This window comes from Ascaphus truei, chromosome 2 (genome assembly GCF_040206685.1).
Source record: "Ascaphus truei isolate aAscTru1 chromosome 2, aAscTru1.hap1, whole genome shotgun sequence".
NCBI classification, from domain to species: Eukaryota; Metazoa; Chordata; class Amphibia; order Anura; family Ascaphidae; genus Ascaphus; species Ascaphus truei.
The window spans coordinates 394844343-394866968 of NC_134484.1; the positions used below are offsets into that span (position 1 = coordinate 394844343).

The window sequence follows — 22626 nt, forward strand, 5'->3', positions numbered from 1 at the left end:
TCTAGCTCCAGACCTTACCTTGCCTTGCCTTCCCTTGCTGATTAACCTCTTGTTGCCTGACCCTGCTTGTCTCTTGGATTCCGCACCTCTCCTCTCCTGATCTGGCTATGAACGACCACTCTCCAGTCTCCAGTCCTGACCTTGGCTAAGTACTCCAACAATCCAATATTCTCCTATCCTGAACCTGGCTACATACCCCGACAATCCGCTACTCTCCAATCCTGAACTTGGCTACGCACTCTGACGTCCCGCAACTCTCTGCTCCTGAACCTGGCAAGTACTTTGACTAGTCTCCAATCTTTAATCCTGACTTGGCTTGAGCGACTACTCTATATCCTAGGCGCACCCGCATGGCTGTGGATCGGCGTTAACCAATTTCCTACCTCAGCACCGTGGTCGCGCTTGGTTTGTGGTGAGCTACACGTTACAAAAAGAGAGTTTAACTTTAAAGATTACTGTGGGTTACAGGACATGAATGACCTATTTGACGAACATTCTGACATAATGGAGCCTACATCTTTTCTTAGTAGGGAAAGGTCAGGTTTAAAAAAAATCGCACTTTTATCCAATACATATGAAAGGTAATTGTCTAGCTATATTTGAAAAACATATCGAACGTAACCTAATGTTTCTCTCTGAAGGATATACTTTTCACACTTCTCCATTAATGTCTAAATTTAACATTTGAGGGAAAAAATTTGCTCCTTCATATGCAAATCTCTTTATAGGGTGGTGGGAAGCACTTTTTATATTTTCTAGCACTAACACATTTCGTAATAATATTGTTTTTTATAAAAGATTTGTGGACGATTTAATTATTATTTGGAAAGGGGATGTCACTACACTTCACTCTTTTGTTAATTATCTCAATAGTAATGATTATAATCTTAAATTCACACTTAATTTTCATTCACATCACATTGAATTTCTGGATCTGCAATTGTTCGTGGATATTGATAAATTCATCCAAACGGATGTGTACAGAAAATTAAATTCAAGAAATACTTTCCTTAGGGCGGACAGATGCCATCCATCTCATGTGATTAGAGCCATTTCCAAAGGACAGTTCCTCAGACTGAGAAGGAACTGCTCTACACCTGCTGGTTTCCTTTCTCAGTCTGAGGATCTTGGTAAAAGTTTCTTAGATAGAGGCTATTCTTAAACTCAAATTAATGTTGCTTTTGATACTGCACTTAACACAAAGAGAACATCTTTGTTGCCCACTCGGGATACGGGACATTCTCACCTCGGTGCTGATTCAGAGACATATGTGAATGTGCAAAGGACACATACTGCTGTGGCCAGCTTCAGTCTTACACTTTCCCGTCTTGTCCCGTGGCTGTTTTCGGGCTGGTGCCAAACTTGGCCGAGCACCAGCTGCATCTTCCCCGCATCCTTCCCCTCCCCTCGCGACCTCTGCCTCTGCTCTGCCCTGCTTCTCCGGGTCCCCCGGGACCCCCTCTGCTTCCCACATCCCCTTCGGCGAACCCTGGGCACGTGCGCCACGTGCGCACGCACCCTGGCATGCGAGACCGCGCATCAGTGACGCGCGGCTCGCAGCGGGAGAAAAAAAACCCCAGCCACGTCTGGACGCACATTGCAGTGGCGGCCGCTGAAGACCCAGCTCGGCCGCCACTGTAGATCTGCAAAATCCAATAATAAATGTCCACTATTTATCTCACAATTCAATAAACAAAGTGGGAAAATTAATTCTATCGTTTCCAAACATTGGAATGTATTATCTATGGATCCTGTGCTTAATAAATACATTGATTCTGGTCCTACATTTGTGTAGCGTAGGGCGAGAACAATCGGTTCATATATTTCCCCAAGTGACATAACTGCTTCTAGGATTGATAACTTCTCTTTTATCACCAGGGGTACTTTCAAATGTGGTTCTTGTAGCGTTTGTAAATATATGAAACCAGCCAAGAGTTTTTTTCAGGATAATTTGCGGCATCCACATGATGATAATAGTCATATTAAGAAATGTTATATTAATAACTTCATAAATTGTAAAAGTCAGTTTGTTGTATATCTCATAACTTGTGTTTGCGGCAAAAGATATGTGGGGAGAACGATCTAAGCTCTTAAGGTCAGGATATTAGAACACTTAAGACTTATAAGATTGCATGATACTAATCATCCTGTTTCCAAACACTTCTCCGAAATGTGGTCAGGGGGTATCAGGAATTTTTCTTTCCTGGGCATTGAATTAATTAACAACAGACCTAGAGGAGGTGACCGTATCAATTTATTGAATCGTATCTCTATGGGTTTAAATATTGATTGGCAACTGGCCCATTTTCTATAAGATATAGTTAATATATTATATTATTTTTCATTCCTTTTTCAGTAATAGAAGATTTTTGTTTTACATTTTTTCAATAATTCTCTTTTTCTAATTATTTTTTACAATGCTATCTATATTTTTCCAATTTTGTTTATTCCTTGTTGCCCCTTTTAATTATATTCATATACATTTCTTACTTGTAATTGGTTTTGTACCTTTTTGTGTTCATCATATATATTTTTGGTTCATTATATTTATATTCTTAGTTATTATATGTTTTGTTACACTTATTCCCTTGTTATCATATGTCAAATTAGTATTGTTTTTCGTTCTTTTTTCCAGTTATTATATTCTTTGTTTTTAAGTATCATTTTTTTGCACTATACACTGGCGACACGTTTTATCCTGACTTGGCTAGTTCTGCAAGCCGGGAGATTTCCCGGCTTGCTAGCCAAATCCCCTCGGCGTGCCATGCGTCACCGATGCGCGGTCACGCTTCATCGGGTGCCTGCTCCCCGAGGGAGCCCTGGTGTCCCGCGATGTGGGGGACGGCGGTGGGGGGTTCCGGGGGACCCGGCGGACCCAGAGAGGGGAGAGGGAAGCCCCGATCGGAGGACCGCTCCTCCGAGGCTTCGGCACGCGCACGGGACACCCCGGCGCGCGCCCGGTTACTGTCGCGGCCGAGACCGGGTAAATGTAAGAATAAACTTGGCCGCGACAGTATATTTTAATTTAACTTTGTAGCTATAAGCATTTCTAGAGTATTATTTATGCCCCTTTTGTTTCTTATCCTTTTGATGAGGAATAAGAAGTTTAGTGGTTTTTACTTTTGTTATTGTGGTTTGATGATCTTTTTTTGTTCCATTGTAGTTGCCGTATGCATTTGCCCTTACTTGTTTTGCTTCCTCCTGCCTGTATTGACAGTTTTGCCCTCAGACGGCACCGTCGCTCTGCGCAAGCGCAATGATGCGCATTGCGTCATGACGTCATCGCGTTCCGTTTTTGGCGCGAATTGCTTACAGGTAAGAGGGTATTTAATGGGTGGTGTTACACTGTATTATTATCCTTGAAAAAGAATGCTGCGACATTAGAAACGGGTTGGATGGGTCTCCTGACACATTAAAGTGCCCTTTTATTCAATTTTTTGATTCTGGGTCCTTCCTGCTCCGTTTGGCTTGTGCACTCCATTCACCGTTCTACTTCTGCTTATATGTCACCATTGGAAGCAACACAGCCCGTCAACCACTCCTAGTATATGTGAGTACTTGCTTATTATTCAGGGGAGCCTGCCAATGAGACTGATTGTCGGTGGGATTGTACCACCTGCCGCCTGTCTTCAGGAGGATAGTACCCAGTGGTTTATGTATTACCATTAATATTATTACTCATTACTATTACCTTGGATGAAGTGGTTTTGGCTTTACAATATTTTTGATTTTCCTGGCACTGGAGCGCTTTATCCAATTTTTCTATAAAACTGTAGACAGTCTGTCTCACATAATCTAATGCAGCTGTGTGTTTGTAATTGTTATACAAAAGGATCTTCAGAGATAAGTTTACAGATGTTTAATAATAGTTTGTTAAATCCTTATGACACAGTGATGTATACAATGTAGCTGGTAATATGTGATGATGAACATATATCTTGCAGGGAGCGGATTAATTCTGTTGCTCTACAGCAGCGGTGCGCAAACTGTGGGGCGCGACCCCCAGGGGGGGCGCGACACTGCCGACGGGGGGCGCGGGGTTTACAGAGGCCCCGCGCGCTTCCCCAAGGCACTTAAATTAAGTGCCGGGGGAGCTGCAGGGCCTCTGTAAACCTAACTTACCGTGGCTCCGGCGGCTTCCTCCCTGCGGTGCCATGGCAACGCGGCGTCAAAATGACGCTGCGAGGTCATGTGACGTCACGTTGCTATGGCAACGTGACGTCATTACGCCGGAGCGCGGGTAAGTTGGGGTTGGAGGGGGCGCGGGAGTGAGGGGACAGCCGTCAGGGGGGCGCAGGGAAAAAAGTTTGCGCCCCCCTGCTCTACAGGGTTGTTGAACGATCTTTCTTGGGATTATAACCAGCGTAGCTATTTCCTCATGCACGTATCTTGATACGGATCTTGCGGATAGCAGGTAGTGGTGCTGTGTTGTGTTGATCACCTGATAAACAACTATCATTCTATTCTTGACCATACCAGAGATGCTGATGCCATATAGATGTTCCTATATATAGTTTTACACTTTAGACCTGGTATAAAGGTGGACAGGCAATTGCTTGAGAACAAAATGGTTAGTATGGTGTATTCCAAAACCTATGATCTGATCTCAAAGTTCCATATTCATAGTCCTATAAATACATGAACTGTATGCCTGTGTCAGCATTCTGTTTGTGATACCTCTATTCAGCCACAGTTCTCATGGCAATACCATATTAGATCATGTTAGCTCACCCTGATCCGAGCTTTAATCATTGCTGATGGTGCAAATACCTCAGCATTCTGTAGACTGAGTGATATGTATTGTGCCCACAGGATATAACCTTAAGCCTACAGTCTAGCTTCACCCTAACTGGTAATATGTGGTTATAAGCACATACCCGGCAGTGAGCGAGTTAATTGTGTTGCTCTACAGAGTAGTTGAACGATCTTTAATGGGATTTTTCCCAAAGCAGCTGTTTCCTCACACGTATATCGTTTTCGCTATGTCACTGACCATACCAAAAATTCTGATGCCACACTGATATTCCTATATATAGTGTTTTACTTTCGAACAATATCAAGGTGTACACAGGGTTGCTTGAGCACTAAATGGTTGGTAGGGTATATTCCTATGCCTATGATCTAACCTAAATGGGCCACATTTATAGTTCTATGAGTACACAAAACTCTATGTCCGTGTCAGCATTCCCTTTTGTGTATACCTCTGTCCAGGCACAGTTCTCGTTGCAATACCGTGTTAGGTCATGTTAGCTCGCCTTTATCGGAACTTTGATAATTGCTGATAGTACAAATACTACAGTGTTCTGAGGACTATTATTATTATACCCACAGGATATGTTCTTTAGCCTATAGTCTAGCCTCAAAGGTCCTTGTAGGATTGTTCTGAGTACTCAAGCCGCGTGCACATATCGGTGTGTCTTTTATGTAATACTCCGTTCAGCCACAGATCTCTCCGCATTAGCAGCTGGTCTTAAAAGTCTGCCCTTAGGGGACCTTCGATACTTGTTAATGATCCTAAAACTTAGAAAAACTTAGAAGAGCTACCTCAAACGTTTTAACTCATGGTGACCAGACGGTGAATCTTAGAACATTGGATAGACCTCCTGAGTATAGATTAGTATATTCTTCATACTTCAGGTGTTACTTAATGCATTGCTTTAGCACAGAGAAATGCCGGCTAACCCTACATAAGATTCGTCGTTCTAAAATGGATGACTTCTTCCGGGGTGGGTGTAACCGTGTCTAGAATTGCCCCTTTATAGTCAATGGTTGTCATAGCAACCGTTTAAACGATTAGTGAAGCCTGTACTCTAGCAGTTCCCTATAGGAACTGATGTAATGATATTATTGGATCATCATTATATTTATATAAACTAAAGTTCCAGCCCTCACTGACTATAGAATAAAGCAGCGGTGCGCAAACTGGGGGGCACAAGATTGTTTAAGGGGGGTGCAGGTAGCAGTTGGCGATTTTTGCCGGAGGCAGAGAAAAGCAGTTGGTAGCTGCAATTTCTCTTTCGGCCATTAGGTGCAGCTGTGCTACACAGCTCCTGCAGTTCTTCCTTTATTCTTATTGCATGCAGCGTGAGGAGACAGTGAGTGTGTGAGTGTGACATGGGGAGGGAGGTGAGTGTGTGAGTGTGACATGGGTAGGGAGGTGGGAGTGTGACAGTGTGACATGGGGAGGGGGTGAGAGTATGGGGGGATGTGAGTGTGGGGGTGTGAGAGTGTGACATGGGGAGGGGCGTGAGAGTGAGTGTGACAGTGTGACATGGGGAGGTGGGTGAGGTTGAGTGTGACATGGGGATGGGGTGTGAGTGTGTGAGTGTGACATGGGGAGGGTGAGTGAGAGTGTGGGGGGGAGTGTGACATGGGGAGGGGTGATTGTGGAGGGGTGAGAGTGTGACATGGGGAGGAGGGGTGAGTATGGGGAGGTGAGAGTGTGACATGGGGAGGTGTGGTTAGAGTGTGAGAGTGTGACATGGGGAGGGAGGGTGACAGTGACATGGGGAGGGGGGTGAGAGTGTGACATGAGGAGTGGGGGGAGAAATACATGGGGATGAGAGAGACACTGGTGGGAGGGAGAGAGAGACACTGGCATGAGGGAGAGAGAGACAGGAGGGAGGGAGAGATACACTGGCGGGAGGGAGAGAGAGACACTGACGGGAGGGAGAGAGAGACTTGTGGGAGAGAGAGACAATGGCTGTAGGGAGAGTGTGAGAGAGACACTGGGGGAGGGAGAGTGTGAGAGACACTGAGGGGAGGGAGGGAGGGAGGGACACTGGTGGGAGGAAGACACACAATGGCTGGAGGGAGAGTGAGTAAGACACTGGGGGAGGGAGAGACAATGGCTGTAGGGAGAATGAGAGAGACACTGGTTTGGGGAGAGAGTGAGAGAGACACTGGAGGAGGGAGGGAGACAATGGGGGGAGTGAGAGAGACACTACGGGGAGGGAGAAATAGAGACAGACAGTGGGGGGAGGGAATAAGAGAGTGGGGGGGAGGGAGAGACACTGAGGGGAGGGATAGAGAGAAGAGACACTGGAGGGGGAGTGAGAAATACTGGGAGAGGGAGAGACTGGGAGAACAGTGTGAGACTGTGGAAGAGGGGAGAGAGGTCCTGATGTGGTGGGATAAGTGAGATTAATAATATAGCATAAATGGGGACGCTATTAGACAAATATCATAATATTTCTTTTTAAGTGATGTAATTTGTTATAAATATTTTTTTGTAGACACGTAGCGGGGGCGTTACATGGGACTCTCTCTCTCTCTCTCTCTCTCTCTCTCTCTCTCTCGTGTGGCTGCTGATTGAATCCAAGAATCCCCTGCTTTTTTTAAATTATGTGTGATATTAAAATTTTATTTTAGACTGTTTTGTATGCAGTTTTATTAAGACCATTAAAATTATAAATAAATACATTTGGTCTGTAGTGCACCGTTAAAGGGATTTCTTTGTCTGGACCATGTTCCTTTGACATGATCCATGAGCTTCTCTGTATAGTCAGTTTACCTCCCTGGTAGCACACAGTATTGATTTAATATCTTAGTTTGAGCGAGGTTCTCTCTTCTATTTACGATCAAAAGACTTGCGGTTTAACGAGAGAATATTCTGAGAAATCATGCAACATGACAAGACATGATAAGCAAAAGGATACAACGCGTGAAATGTTCGAATAACATCCATTGCATCTGTACTTTGTGCATCTTGTTAGTGCTATGTTTATCTTTCTGATGTATAGTTAATTATGTTTGCTGTAAAAGTGTTTTTATTTGAGATGTTGGTTTGTCAAATCGGTTGCAGACCTCATTAAGGATGTTTGTTTCACCTGTGAGGACTAGTAAGCTATGATAACCAATGAATCATGCTCTGGTGTCATTTAAAAGACTCACCTGCAAGAACCAAATTGCATACCCCTGAGAAAGTGAATCGGATTCACGAAATGAATAGGGCATTGTGGGTAATTTCACCATGGAGTAAATATATAGTGGTGGATTAAATATATGGTGGAATAAATGAGAAAAAAATTGCAACATGAGTCTACAGTTTGTGTGCTGAGGCAGACTCGCTGGATGCTCATTGATCATCTGGGTGCAGTAAGAACTGCCTTCTTCTTTCCCCTCCTCCCCCCCTCGCTTACTGGGTCAGCACCATTTATTGCGAGAGATGTACAGAAATCCTGCTTGTTTTGGAGGTGTGTTGGAGTTTATCACAGTGAGGAGGCACCCCACGTCTGGCATCATCTTTCACTGCTTACCTCAGCAGCAGAAGCTAAGGATGCACACAGGAATCACATGTGGAACAACTACACTGCACACCTGTTACTTGAACCAGTAATATACAGTAGAGGCAGCGATTATTCTAACAAAAACCAGTGGCAATTCCCCAAAAGACCCAGGTACACCCAGGTACATTCTGAATACATTTCCTTAAACTAGCCCTAGCATTTTTGCATTGATTAATGGCCTATCAGATTAACAGCGGGGGTCCCTGGCAGTCCCATTCAAACTGAATTTGACTGCCAGGGATCCCTGCTGTGTTAATCCTATGGGTCGTTAATCAATGCAGAAATGCCTTAAACGTGCCTCAAACCAGCCCAGAACATACCCAGCACATACCCTGAATGTAACCCGGCTAGTTTAAGGCAAATGTTAGAATAAGCGTTGCCTCTACTGTATGCTTTAAAGATCTTTTTTCTTGTAAGAGCATTACTGTTTTTTAAATTGTTCTTTTTGTATGCAAAAAGGTTTTACACTATCGCGTGTTCCTGCACTTTTCTCTTTTTTTTCTCACTCTATATGCTTAGGTCATGAGCCACCTGAGATCAACTGTGGGACGTTCATCTGTTTTTTGGACACTATCACGGTTTTCTAATTTTTCTTGGACTTTTACATATATGGACACTTTATTGTTGTTTATGTATTTTTTGTATTAGATCACAGACATAGTATATTTTAATTCTGTACTATTTATCTATTGCATTAATGTAGAGGTTTTATCACTATAAGAGCACAGTCTCTATTTAAGCAAGTATATTTCACAACATCTATATTGATTTATCACAGCGCAAATCTAATATCTTTTCATATAACCAAATATAAAAAGCTGATGTAGATCAGAACTCTTCTTGCAGATCGGATTTTGTCAAGTTTGCCCAGTTCTACTTTCAAGGCACAGCAAAGGAAATTAAGTGATTAAAATACTACCAATAACAATAATGCAGTTTATTATATATTTAACTGCCTGTAGTGAATGTAGGCCAGTGATGCAGATAATAAAAACCACCTTTAGTCAGATTCATAGAGTTACATTTATATGTAAAGTATACTGTACTGTAGATGTTCCAAAATAGCCAGGAAATGCCACTTAAAAAAATTACATAACTTAGCATAAATAAATATTGTATTTATTTCAGAAAGCAATAAATCCACCATCACAATATTTTGAATTATTTACATTGTACATTATTATCACAGATATCAGTATTACATTGACTTCATCCAAATACATACTGTAAATTTGATTGCATCAAAATCTGAAAGGACAGCCTGTAAAGTAAAACAAGATCTGTTATCACAGAAACTGATAGTCTGATGAATGCCATTGTTCCTTGTTACATTTTAGCCCATACTAACCTACTGAGTCAGTGGAATCTGGCTCGGAGATAGGGAAAAACTAATACCAGAAGTAATTGTTGGCTTGCTGGCCATGTAGGCTGTTATTTGGTCAATACAGATTTAGCAGCCCTTATTAGCTCATTGCAACGGGACACACACAATGCGACAGCTGGGGCAGACCCCATTGTAACTGCATTCTGTGTGCAAAAAAATGGATCGGGCTACTGTGCATGCTGGTGCAATAGGCATGCTACATTTGTACAGACAAGGCCCCTTTTATTCTAACACTTCACCGATATTTTCCGGTGACTTTTTCCGAACGCCACGCGCTTCGCCGCGTTCGTGCGGCATTCGTGCCGTATTCATGTCGCAATCATGCCGGCGTCACCCGCGCTTGATCTGTTTAATGAGAATTGTTCGGATTTAATTGGTTGCACTTCTTCGCGTATCCGCCAGGTGGCAGATATTCATGAATAATGCGCATGCGCTTCAGTAATGTGTCGACTTGCAGGTGTTTAAAAAATACCACAATGGTCCTTTGTGAATTGACCTTGGTACTGAAGAAGTTGTACAACATTGTGTCTATTTAGGTGTTTCATATTAAAAACTAATGCAAAGTGTCTGGTGTTCTATTCCATTGTCCAGAGAGGTCCAGAGATGAGAACACCACTGCAGTCCGTGTTAAAAAACCCGACATAACGTACGCTTATTTAATATGGTCAGCAATTAGTGCAGCAGATGATAAGATGGCCACAGTTGGTCAAATTTATCAATATTTTATCGAAAAATTACTTTTACAAATTTTTACAAGATGCTCTGGGGTGGAAGCGTGCGATAAGGAAAAAGTTATGTATCGATCAACGTTTTTTTCATATTGCTCCTCACCCAGAGTTACAGGAGAAGGGTATTGGTATGTTGCCCCTGAATTTTCCAGTATCTTTGATCATGGAGAGTTCAAAAGGCGAAAGGTCATGGTAAAGCCAACTAAGAATCATCAGTCCCAGGCAAAGCAATGCGCCAGCACCAGCACCGGCTTCCAATAACGGTCCGACCGTCTGTGAAAACCTGCTGACCGGCAACCCTTGCTATCAGCCCCCGCCTTGATACCTGCAGCCTGAGCAGGATTTCACGTACAGATACCAGCAAGCTTTCATGTACCAAAGCGATTTCCAGCTTCATCAGCTGTCAACTACAGGTGTAGCAGGCCTGCTGTCACCTGTCAACTACGTGTATAATCAAAACTACGGGACTGGCAGTGGCTCGGCGCCAACCGAATGGCAAAGTCTATAGTGGGTACAGTTGCCGTATGTACAGTAATTATTTTTTTACCATATCAATATCAATGCACAGTAAAGCGATTCTCCTGTAATCAATCGCCATTCTTATGGTTATTTAGTTAAAAGCACAAAGCCAAGCTTTTGAAAATGAATGGTTTTCGAGAGGTGTTGATAAGAAGTTGAAATCCTTGAGCCTTCTGTGTGTCTGTGGGGGGGAGGGAGTAAAGATGCATAAAGGATTAGCAGTACTGTAGTTCAAAGACATATTTTCAACAGGTCATCATAATGTTTTGATCCCCGCACCTCCAAATCAATAAAAATTACATAAAGCATGTGAATGACCAGTGTCACATTAAAAAGCTACAATACCGATAGAATATCAGAATAACAAGAATTTTTATGCAGGCACACATGTCTGGAAACTAAACATAAAAAAAAAAAAAAAAAATTCCAGGCTTGAACTTCCACATGATTGGGAAGTTATACACGAATGCGCATTAATCATCAACTTGGTGCCTTCCCAAAGAGGATTACACGCAGGCGCAGAGATGTGATGCTTGCTTGGGACGATTAAAAGCACAAAGCCAAGCTTTTGAAAATGAATGGTTTTCGAGATGTGTCGATAAGAAGTTGAAATCCTTGAGCCTTGTGTGTATCTGCGGGGGGGAGGGGTGTAAAGCTGCATGAACGATTAGCAGTACTGTAGTTCAAAGACATATTTTCAACAGGTCATCATAATGTTTGATCCCCAGACCCCCAAATCAATAAAAATTACATAAAGCATGTGAATGACCAGTGTCACATTAAAAAGCTACAGTACCGATAGAATATCAAAATAACAAGAATTTTTATGCAGGCACACGTCTGGAAACGAAACTTAAAAAAAAAAGAAATATATTTTTTTCCAGACGTCAACTTCCACATGATTGTGAAGTTATACATGCATGCACATTAATCATCAACTAGGTCCCTTCCCAAAGAGGATTACACGCAGGCGCTGAAATGTGACACCAGGCTCTGTACATTATACACGCAGGAATGTGATGACAGGTTTGGGATGATTGAAGCCAGAAAGCCATCTGGCTGGGAGAGGTGTACTGAACTGTAGATAAGAAGTTGAAATAGTACTTTAGCCATGTGTTACGGGGGCGAGAGGGAGAGCGCTGTATGCGCCGAAATGTGAAACTGTAACAAGCCTATGCATTTCAACAATGTTCAAATGAGACAAACAGTACTGTATGGTACACGCATAATATAAAACGAGTATGAAAACAAGTAAAAGTACTGATTACAAAATACTGTAATACAGTACATACAGTACTGTATAGAAATGTGATAATTTTATTTTCGAAGAAGACGCAACGCTATATTTTTGTAAGACTGTATACTGTAAATCCTCCATTTTACAAATACTGCGCGTGCACACACAGACATAATGCATTAGACTTATTAGACGTTTAAGACAACAACTCGCGAACGCCCACCTGTGTTTTTAGACGGTATTGCAGTATAGCGGACAGCGCTAAAAACCCAAGCGCAAACATACCGGAAAGCGCTGCGGAAAAAAAGAAAATATACCGCATCTGGCCGCGGTTAGCAGAGTGCCGCGGATCCAGCCGCATTAGGATAAAGGCGGCCGCAGCTGTATGTACAATTGTTATGAAATGATTATGTAATGTATTTTTATCATCTAGTCCTGGTTGTTTTGGTTATCTTGGGTAAGAAAAACAGTCCAGGCACTCGGTCTTTCCAATAGAATATATATTTAATACAGCATGAAATCCAACGTTTTGACTGCTCTCACCTTGACAAAGACTGTTTTTAGCAGTCGAAACGTTGGATTTCATTCTGGATTAAATATATCTTCTATTTGAAAGACCGAGTGCCTGGACTGTTTTTCTAACCTATGTGACTTCTTGGGGACTTTGCAGGACGATCCCCCTTGGTCCGTGGGCACCGGCAGGTGATATCTATCATTGTACTATTGTGTGTGCCAGATCACCCTTCTCCATTGGTTAGGTTATCTTGCCTGTGCATAAAGTTGAAGAAAGAAATAGCATCATCATTGCACTCAGGAACCAGATTTTTTCACAATCAAATTGATATATATAAAAAGAAATAATGTACAACATTTCGGGGCAAAAGTGTCCCTTTGTCATATTTCAATGTACAGTATGCAACCGTTTACAGAGATAAAAATCATAATACAGTGAAGAAAAATACAAATGTACATAATACACGCACAAAGAGGGGAAAGAATTGCTACACAGAAGTGCTCACAGTTTTTTTTAAATCATTTTAGTACAAACAAAAGCTTCTAAGCATGCTCACTATGTTCCCTGTCAACAATAAATGAAAAGCTCACATGTAATATACTGATTAAAACATACTGTAGGTACAACTTAGAAACCCTTAGGCATCCCTAAACAAACTTCTCTTTAAAATGTCATAATAATATGCTTTTTTACCAGCTTGCTGAGATGTGTCAATCATATTGCATAATGTTTCTCCATGTTTACATTTGCAATTCTCAGAAGTATGTATTGCACTGGGGAGGCTACCATAACCTACCTACATATTTCATTAATTTACACATTATATATACTGTAGCACACAAAAAAACAACATACAATGTTCCCCAGAAAAAATCAGTGTGGAAATATACCTTGCTACTTTCTAAAATATATATATTTTTTTAAATCAAGAAAAAATTATCATTGCAATCTTTAAAGGATGGAACTAGAGTTGAACTTTTTAATATTTCATTTCTTCATGTAAACTGGATCGCATTTTGCTGCCCTTCCAACTATTGTAAGATAACATGTGAAATACTGTGAACTATGAGCTTAACTACTAAAGAGCATTGGGGTAATGGGTATTACAAGCAGGTAGACTAGTTGTCAGAAGATCCCTTTGAAGAGTCCTAGTACATCAGCAGCAATTAATGCAAGTGGTATTTTAGACAAGGGAGCTAATGAGCTTTAATATGCATGCAGGTGAGGGAGTGCTGAATCAGTAGAGCCATTAATGAACCTATGACAGCCTAATTAGCTACAATTTAAAATCTATGGAATCTAATCAGAGGAGATGAACACTGCTGCAAATCTGTGTATGAATGAGTCTTTCAAAATGCTCCAATCTGTTGCCTAGTCACTGATTGATAGTAATTGCTTTTTTCCTCTATTGTGTATACCAAAAGGCCCTATTTTGCTCTGATAGAGGAGGACACAGCATTGAAGTTGAATGCATATGATTTTCTGCTGCTAATTTTAAATCAAATGATGTTTAAAAAAATGAGTACACATTTTTGCTTTAAAGTGTAAATATATATGTTAAGGATACTGTACATAACTTTGTTGTTGTATATGTTTGTCTTGAAAATGTGTAAGTATGTATTATCTTCTCAGTTGCAATACAATATAATAGGAATTGGATAAACTGATTAACACTCACATATATATTAGCTTTATGAGCACTATGCCAAAAATCATATTCGGTGGAGAGAAACCTATTTTAGTAGAGTCCTAAGTTCTGTAAACATTATGCGGTTACATTTGAATATTTAGGTTTAACATTTCCAATAGATAATATGATCACTACAAAAAAAATTGTCACAGGTTGATTGTAGCAGCTGTCTCTTGCCAGCAATTGCTTTAAAGTTTGGATTAGGCACATACCTTTTTGTCAGTTTCAGAGAAGAAGGATTTATAGTCATATGTCTGACTATCTAGCACGGGCAGAATATTTTAAAAGTTTCTTGGGTCGTTTTAAACCATATTTATCAGAACAAGCAAGGAATAAAGCAAAATATTTAGGTAAGGGAAGACTTATTAATTTAGAGAACAAAGAGGAAATTAGACTAAAACTAATTTTAAAATCCAACAAGACAAAAAAGCCCAATGCTACACCCAAAATGACAAATTATATAGTTAAATACTACAGGCAGTCCTCGGTTATCCGACACAATGCGCTACTTAAAATGGCGTTGGATAGCGAAACGTTGTAAAGCGAAACAGGTTTTCCCATAGGAACACTGTTTAAATGAAAGGTTCCGTTCCTGAAGGCATTTTTAATGCTAAAATACACAAAATATTTTACACAGACAATAAGATATGCAGCACACACATAAATTATATAGTGCATATACTGTATTATATATATATAATATAACATAAAATACAATATAATATAAAAATATAATATATTATATAGTATAATACAGTGTAATATATATATTATATACACATAAACTACTTTGCAAAGCGTCGTAAGAGCGTTGGATAAGCCATTTTGGCGTTGTAAAAATGAACATACAGTGGCGGCCGCCTTTAGCCTAAATCGGCTGTATCCGCGGCTCTCTGATAATCTCGGTCAGATGCGGTTTTTTTTTTGGTCCGGAGTGAATTGCGTTATTTTAGCGCTCGTGATATTAGCATTTTATTCTCGCTGTCTGCAATACTGCAATGCCGTCTAAAAACTCAGGGGGGTGTTCGCGAGCTGTTGTCTTGGAAGTCTAATACCTTAGCAGTTCAACCTACGTCAGTACACAGTCTGCGTGTGCGCGCGCAGTAATTGTAAATTTGCATATTTACAGTATACATGCATTTGCAGTGCTGTACTATATGTCTCATTTGAAAATTGTTGAAACGCATTGGCGTGTACAGTACTGTGTACAGTGTCACATTTCGGCATATACAGTGCTCTCCCCTCGCTCGGACACACACAGGATAATTTACTGCACTGCAGGGTATTTCAACTTCTTATCTTATCTACAGTGCAGTAACATTCCTTTGAACGTGTGTCTTTCTGGTTTCAATCACATTCCTGCTTGACAGCAGATGATTACTGCGCATGCGCCTGTAACTTCACCCACCACTGCTTGCTTGAGTGAGTGACCCATAAAAAATTTAAAAAAAAATTATTCTATTATCCACAAGCCTGCAAAAACCATCTTGATATTACGATATTCAAGATAAATAAGGGAAGGAAAAAGCGCACAAGCAAAAACGGAGCAGGAAGGACCCAAAATCAAAAAATGAATTAAAAGGGCACTTTAATGTGACAAAGACCCATCCAACGCGTTTCGAACGTCACAACGTTCTTTTTCAAGGATAAAACACAGTGTACAAACATCCATTAAATACCCTCTTACCTGTATGCATTTTCGCGCCATAAAACGGAACACGATGACGTCATGACGCAATGCGCGTCATTGCGCATGCGCAGGACAGTCCGGTGCCGTTCTAAGGGCATAAACTGTCATGCAGGCAGTAAGGACATTTTTGTTGTGGTCAATACATAGAACAGGCTAAACAGAATACAGAATAATATACATAGCAATAGCTACTAAACAGATCGCCGTGATGTCAAAAGGCCAGATATATAGCGACATCAATGGACACAAAAAAGAAAGAAAAATATAAGGTATTGAAAACAAATGTTGGAAACAAAATTAAAGGAACAATAAAGCAAATAATAACCAAATAATAAGCTCCTTAATAATTCTTAAGGAGAAAAGCAATATAATTAAAAAATACATATAACCACAACTGTCTAAGGCTGAACATAAACTATCTGAATTTGAAAATGTGTTGAAAAGTTATGTCTGTTCCTTTGATGAACATATGTTCAACTCTGATATGCATATATTATTTGATGAATGTTGCACTGATACCCCTATAGAACCCCCTTTTTTCGACCATGTTGACTCAGGTTTTAAAAAACGTTCCTCCTTTATCCCCAATAGCTCTAAAGGTCCATGCATCTCTACTTTTGAGAGTTTAGTCGATAGAGACCTTAAACTTCTAGCTAAAGGTTTTTCTTTTCCAGGATCCTTTCCTAAACCTGATAATCTTACACAACAAGATAAAATAGATCTAGATGTTTTATCAACTAAAGAAAGACAATATCTCATGTGTGAGTCCCCTGTGATACCGGTGTTCCACCATCTCCCAAAGATCCATAAGTCATTGGAGAGCCCTCCGGGGCGACCCATCGTCTCTAGTATTGGGGCTTTGGGAGATGGTGTGTCCCGCTATGTGGATCACTTTTTGCAGCCTATTGTACGCTCTCTCCCATCTTTCATACAAGATACAACAGCTTTACTTATTGCTATAGAGAACATAATATGGAAAAAGGGATATAGATGGGTCACCATGGATGTCACATCATTGTACACAATCATAGAACACCGACACGGCCTCAAAGCCATTTATCATTATCTTGAATTACTGCACCGACACACTTTATTCGAGCAAATACCCGGTATGTACCTGGCAGATACCTGGAATGCGCCGCTCCTCACCTCTGACAAGCCCCGTTGCATTTGCCTTCCCAGCATGGGTTCATGCCTGGCTGACGGGCGGCTGATCTTTTAAATGATAATGATTAGGATTTAATAGGCTGCAATGCTTCGCGTGTCTACCAGATGGCATAAATTCATGAATTGTAATGCAGTATATATATATGTACTGTGCAGTATTGCAGCCAGCGGGAATAAAATGCTTCAATCCCTGCCGGAAAATAACTCAATGCACTCGGGCAGAAAACAGTCACAAACCTCAATACACCCGGGTATACCCGAATTCGTGGGACTAGCCGAGCTCGAATAAAGTGTGTCGCCAGTGTATCTTCACTCTCCACAGCACAGATCACCTTTATTAATGATTCTATTTTGTTTTTATTGACACACAATTATTTTCTTTTTGATTCACTATTCTATCTTCAAACACAGGGCACGGCTATGGGGACATCCTTTGCACCCTCATATGCCAACCTCTTCATGGGCTTGTGGGAATCTGTTCACATTTTTGGTAGCACTAATAATTTTCATTCTAATATAATTTTTTATAAAATATATATTGACGATTTGATTTTCATATGGGATGGTGATTTAATTAGTCTGCACACTTTCATTAACACTTTAAATGTCAATGATATTAATTTAAATTTCACATATAATACTGACACATGTAACATTTGGATGTGACACTCCATGGTGAGCCCAATACACTCATTCAAACTGACATCTTTTGTAAACCTCATTCCAAAAACTCATATTTACATGCAAAAAGTTGTCATCCTAGATCCCTTATCAAAGGGATTCCAAAAGGTCAATTTCTGCGCTATAAAAGACTCTGTTCTGACCAGGACAAATTTCTCCAACACTCACAAAATCTGAGTTCTAAATTAATTGATAGAGGATACTCCAAACAAGATATTGATTTAGCTTTCACGAATGCTGATCTCTCTGATAGGAAAATGTTAATAAATTGTAACAAAAATCAAAAAGTAAAAAAGAACCAATTTTCTGAGAATCCTTTATTCATCACCAAGTTCAGCAGACAGGCTTCACAGATTCAACACATTTTATCTAAACATTGGAATGTATTAAAGCTAGATCCAGATCTAGGACATATTATTCAACACAGACCAAAATTTGCGTTTAAGAAAGCAAACACTTTGGCCACATCTTTATCCAAAAGCCTTTTTCAATCAGATTCACATAAGAAGGTCAAAAACATTCCTAGAGGATTCTTTAAGTGTGGCTTCTGCAAATATTGCCAATATGCACTGCCCACAAAAAGAATACACACCATATCTCCTAATAATAAATATAGAATTACAACTTTTACTAATTGTCATACGAGCTATGTTGTATATGTTATCCTGTGTGGATGCAATGCCAAATATGTGGGTAGGACCATCAGACCTCTACATGTGAGGATATCAGAGCATATCAGATTAATTAATAAGAAGGATCTTTTACATCCTGTATCCAAACATTTTACTCTCTGTTCTTCTGGTGGGTTACAGAATTTTAGATTCCATGGCATTGTGCATATTCCTCCATATATTAGAGGGGGCAACAGATTAAATCGTCTAAATAAAATGGAGATGCAGTGGATTTTCTCCCTGAACACCTTACAACCCAATGGGTTAAATGTGGAGTGGGAATTAAAGCATTTTCTTTTTGATTAATATGTTTTCAGCCCCCCACTTGCTTATCCTTCTCTGACACCCCCCACCTATTCCCCCTTCCCTTCCCCCCCATACCTTCCCCTTCCCCCTCCCCCCCTCCTCTTCTTCACCTTTCCCCTTCCCCGTTTCCCACTTCATTCAGGGTTTATTGCCATTAACCTTAATGCCACCAATCAAGTGCATGTTGTTGCTTATTGATACTTTATCCTCCATGTGGATGTCCCATTCAATCAGTCATTTATATATGATATCAGTATATCTGCTACATTTATTGTTTTTAATATGGACCAGTCCTTCATCGATATTTTTATGTTTATTCATAGTATGTCTTAGGACTGTATATAGTTTATATATGTCTCGCTAGTTGATATTGATTTTAACTGGTTTGCTTAAGACTGGATAGGCTTGTTACCCACCTCACCTGATGCTCATTAGTATCTTGTACAGGTGTTTGTGTTTACACTGCCTATATGTATGTTACTTTCACTACTGATGGATCACTCTTTGACAAAGGCCTGAGGGCTGAAACGTTAGAGGATCCATCAGCAGCATACTGTTGTTCAATAAAGTTTTTTAGTCACCACCTTAGCTGTCCTCTTTTGCTTTACGGCTGTGCTCCGCTCCTGTCTCCTGTTGGAGAGATTTCCTGAACATAAACTAATTAAAAACAATGATTGAAATAAAGAACAAAAAATATATATATAAGATGATGCTAGGAGAACAGGAAAATACAGGAAAAAACATAATGATATCACTATAAAAAATCAATAATTAAAAATGTGACAAGCATAAGGTGAAAGAAGCAACGCAGAGTTAAATATACTATATATAATGTATAAGGAGTACAAGATAATATTCATCATAACCATAAACTGCTGAATTGATTTATTTAATTGATTCTAATTGATCACAGAAAGTGGGTTAGTTGCCAGTCAATATTCAAACCCATAGGGAAGCGCGTTTGGAGAATGAAGATCCAATACGCCTCCCTACGGTTCAAAAGATTGACATGATCACCACCTCTAGGTTTACTATTAATTAATTCAATACCTAAAAATGAAAAATTCCTGGTCCCTCCCTGATCACATTCAGAGAAGTGTTTGGAAACAGGATGATTTGTATCTTTCAATTTTATGAGTCTTAAATGCTCTAACATCCTGACCTTAAGAGCTCTGACCGTTCTTCCCACATATCGTTTGCCGCAGCCACATGTTATAAGATATATCACAAATTGACTTTTGCAATTTATAAAGCTGTTAATATAAAATTCCTTATTTTTTTCTCTATTACCAACATGTGACTGCGGCAAAATATCCTTAAAGAAAGTTTTTGCTGGCCTCATGTATTTACAAGTGCTACAGGAACCACACTTGAAAGAACCTCTGGTGATATAAGATTTACTGCTCCTGGGAATAATTAAGTCACTGGGAGAAACATATGATCCAATTGTTCTCGCTCTACGATATACAAATTTAGGATCCAATTCAATATATTTCTTAAGGATAGGGTCCATATATAGAACGTTCCAATGTTTGGAAATAATGGAGTTAATTTTTCCACTTTGGTTATTGAACTGGGAAATAACACATGGACATTTATCAATAGATTTTAGCTCCCCATCAATATTTTGCTTGTTCGCATATTTCTCTGTACGTACACCAAGTTGAGAATTCTCCATGAAACTAGTTGGCAACAATGATGCCCTCTCCGTATTTAAGGCATTATCAAAAGCATTATCAATATAAGATTGAGTATAACCTCTAACTGAAAACCGTTTTACCAAATCCTCAAACTGAGAAAGAAAGGCATCCGGAGTGGAGCAGTTCCTTCTCAGCCTGAGGAACTTTCAATTTTTTCTCAATTGTAACATCTCATTTGTTATCTATATTCTTTTCTGTGGCTGCGGGCACAAGTATGTGGGCCGCACTATAAGACCACTCAGAATAAGAATAGCTGAACATGTACGTTTAATCAAGAAAAGGGACTTAAACCATCCAGTTCCCAGACACTTTACACAATGTCCTCATGGCGGCATTCAAAATTTTTCTTTTTCTGCAATAGAACACATACCCTGCCACCCTAGAGGTGGCAATAGGGAAAATACTTTAAACAAGCAAGAGATGTATTGGATATACACCCTCAACACTCTCCACCCACATGGCATTCATTAACCATGAATGGGAGCTTAAACACTTCCTGCATGGTTGAATGTCGGGGGGGTCTTGAGAGTGTGTCTCCATGCATCTCAATATACTTTTTCACTTATTAATTTTAGTTACTGCAAGATCATCAAAATCATGTTCAGTGATCCAGTCATTCTTGAGATCATGTATATTTACATATATGTGCATAGGACATAGTTGCTATAAGTACAAATGGCCTTGATATTGTCTTAATGTGATTTATATGTTAATGTGATTAATGTTGTGCATGTCATCATATTGACTTCTCATTATAATTTTGATATTATATTTGTATTACTTTTTTCAATGCATAACTAACATTTATTATGCTTAAACATGAAATATTTTTTCCTCATTAACTCTTATCATGAATTCTAGGTGCAATTGATTATAACATATATTTTTTTATATCTAGGTTGCTGCACATTACTCGAATTTGTTTTTAATATTATATTATTACTATTTGTTAATTGTCTTTTGTCACCACTTGTTTGTGTGTTTTTGTGCATTCACAATATACCTTTTTGCAGACAAGGCTCTTCTCCACGTAAGGCTTTTATTAGAATCAGTGATTCATTAATTGATTTCAACTGAGTTAACTGAAGTTTTCAGCCAATGACGGAGGGGGCCTGCCTACTTAAGGTCTGTGTGAATAGATTCAATTTACTCTTTGATAAAGTTCCTAACGGAATGAAACGCGTCAGAGGATATGAATCTTTGTGATGTCCAGCACCACGTTTGAATAAAAGCTGATTTTATCTTCATCTACGGCTGAGTTCCTATCCGCGCAGTGACCGCCAACATTCTATTCACTTCACTACTCTACTTCTATGGCTGGGGCACGCTAAGGATCCCCTGCTCTACAGGACGTACGTCACGGTACCTTCTCCCTCTGCAGTCGCGGGGTTTGCTGGGACACGTGACGCGTCGTGGGAAACCCTCCCGGAGCAACCAGGTCAGCGATGGCGATGACATCATACTGAAGCGCAGCACCTGTGGAGCAAAGACCGGGAGTTCCCCGAGGGAGCAGTGAAGACACCAGGCGGGTAAGGGCAGCAGGCATCGGTTGGTTGATTCGTGAGTACAGGAGGGGAGTTCTGAAAGGGCTTCTCATCCTGTCTCCTTACTAGCCCATGCACAACGGGCCCCCCTCCTAGGTATTTCAAGTCTGCCTTTCCGTTCCCTCATTCATATGCTAATGAACGCTTAAAACTTTAATTGCAGTGGGATCGCTTCTCATCTACTTCATGTTAACATCCAAGTGTGTTTATTAACCCATATCTAGTTACACACACTTTCCAAGAGCACCGAGCACTATGGGGTTTACTCCCCTTACTTTATAGACTGTTCTTTTGTCCTGGTAGCTCAGAGTGTGTATGTTCATATATAACATTGTTTCATTTCAACAATTACCTGTTCGGAAGGTCTAATATATGGGTTATACTTCCTTATATATCTAAACACCTTGGATGATTTTTTACAAGGAACTCAGCCATTTGTTCTATTTTTATAATTAAAAAGGACTTGTTCTTTATAAACAACATAATACATTTTCTTTGCACAACATG

The 22626-nt window shown here is 40.1% G+C and overlaps 1 protein-coding gene across 1 annotated transcript in view; it reads left to right on the forward strand.

Moving 5' to 3' along the window:
• LOC142488264 (uncharacterized) overlaps positions 1-22312 on the forward strand; it is a 43527-nt gene extending 21215 nt beyond the window's left edge. The window contains exon 3 of the mRNA XM_075588636.1: positions 22283-22312. Within this exon, the coding sequence (XP_075444751.1) occupies positions 22283-22312 (30 nt within the window). The remainder of the gene's footprint in view (positions 1-22282) is intronic.
• Positions 22313-22626: the final 314 nt, after the last annotated feature.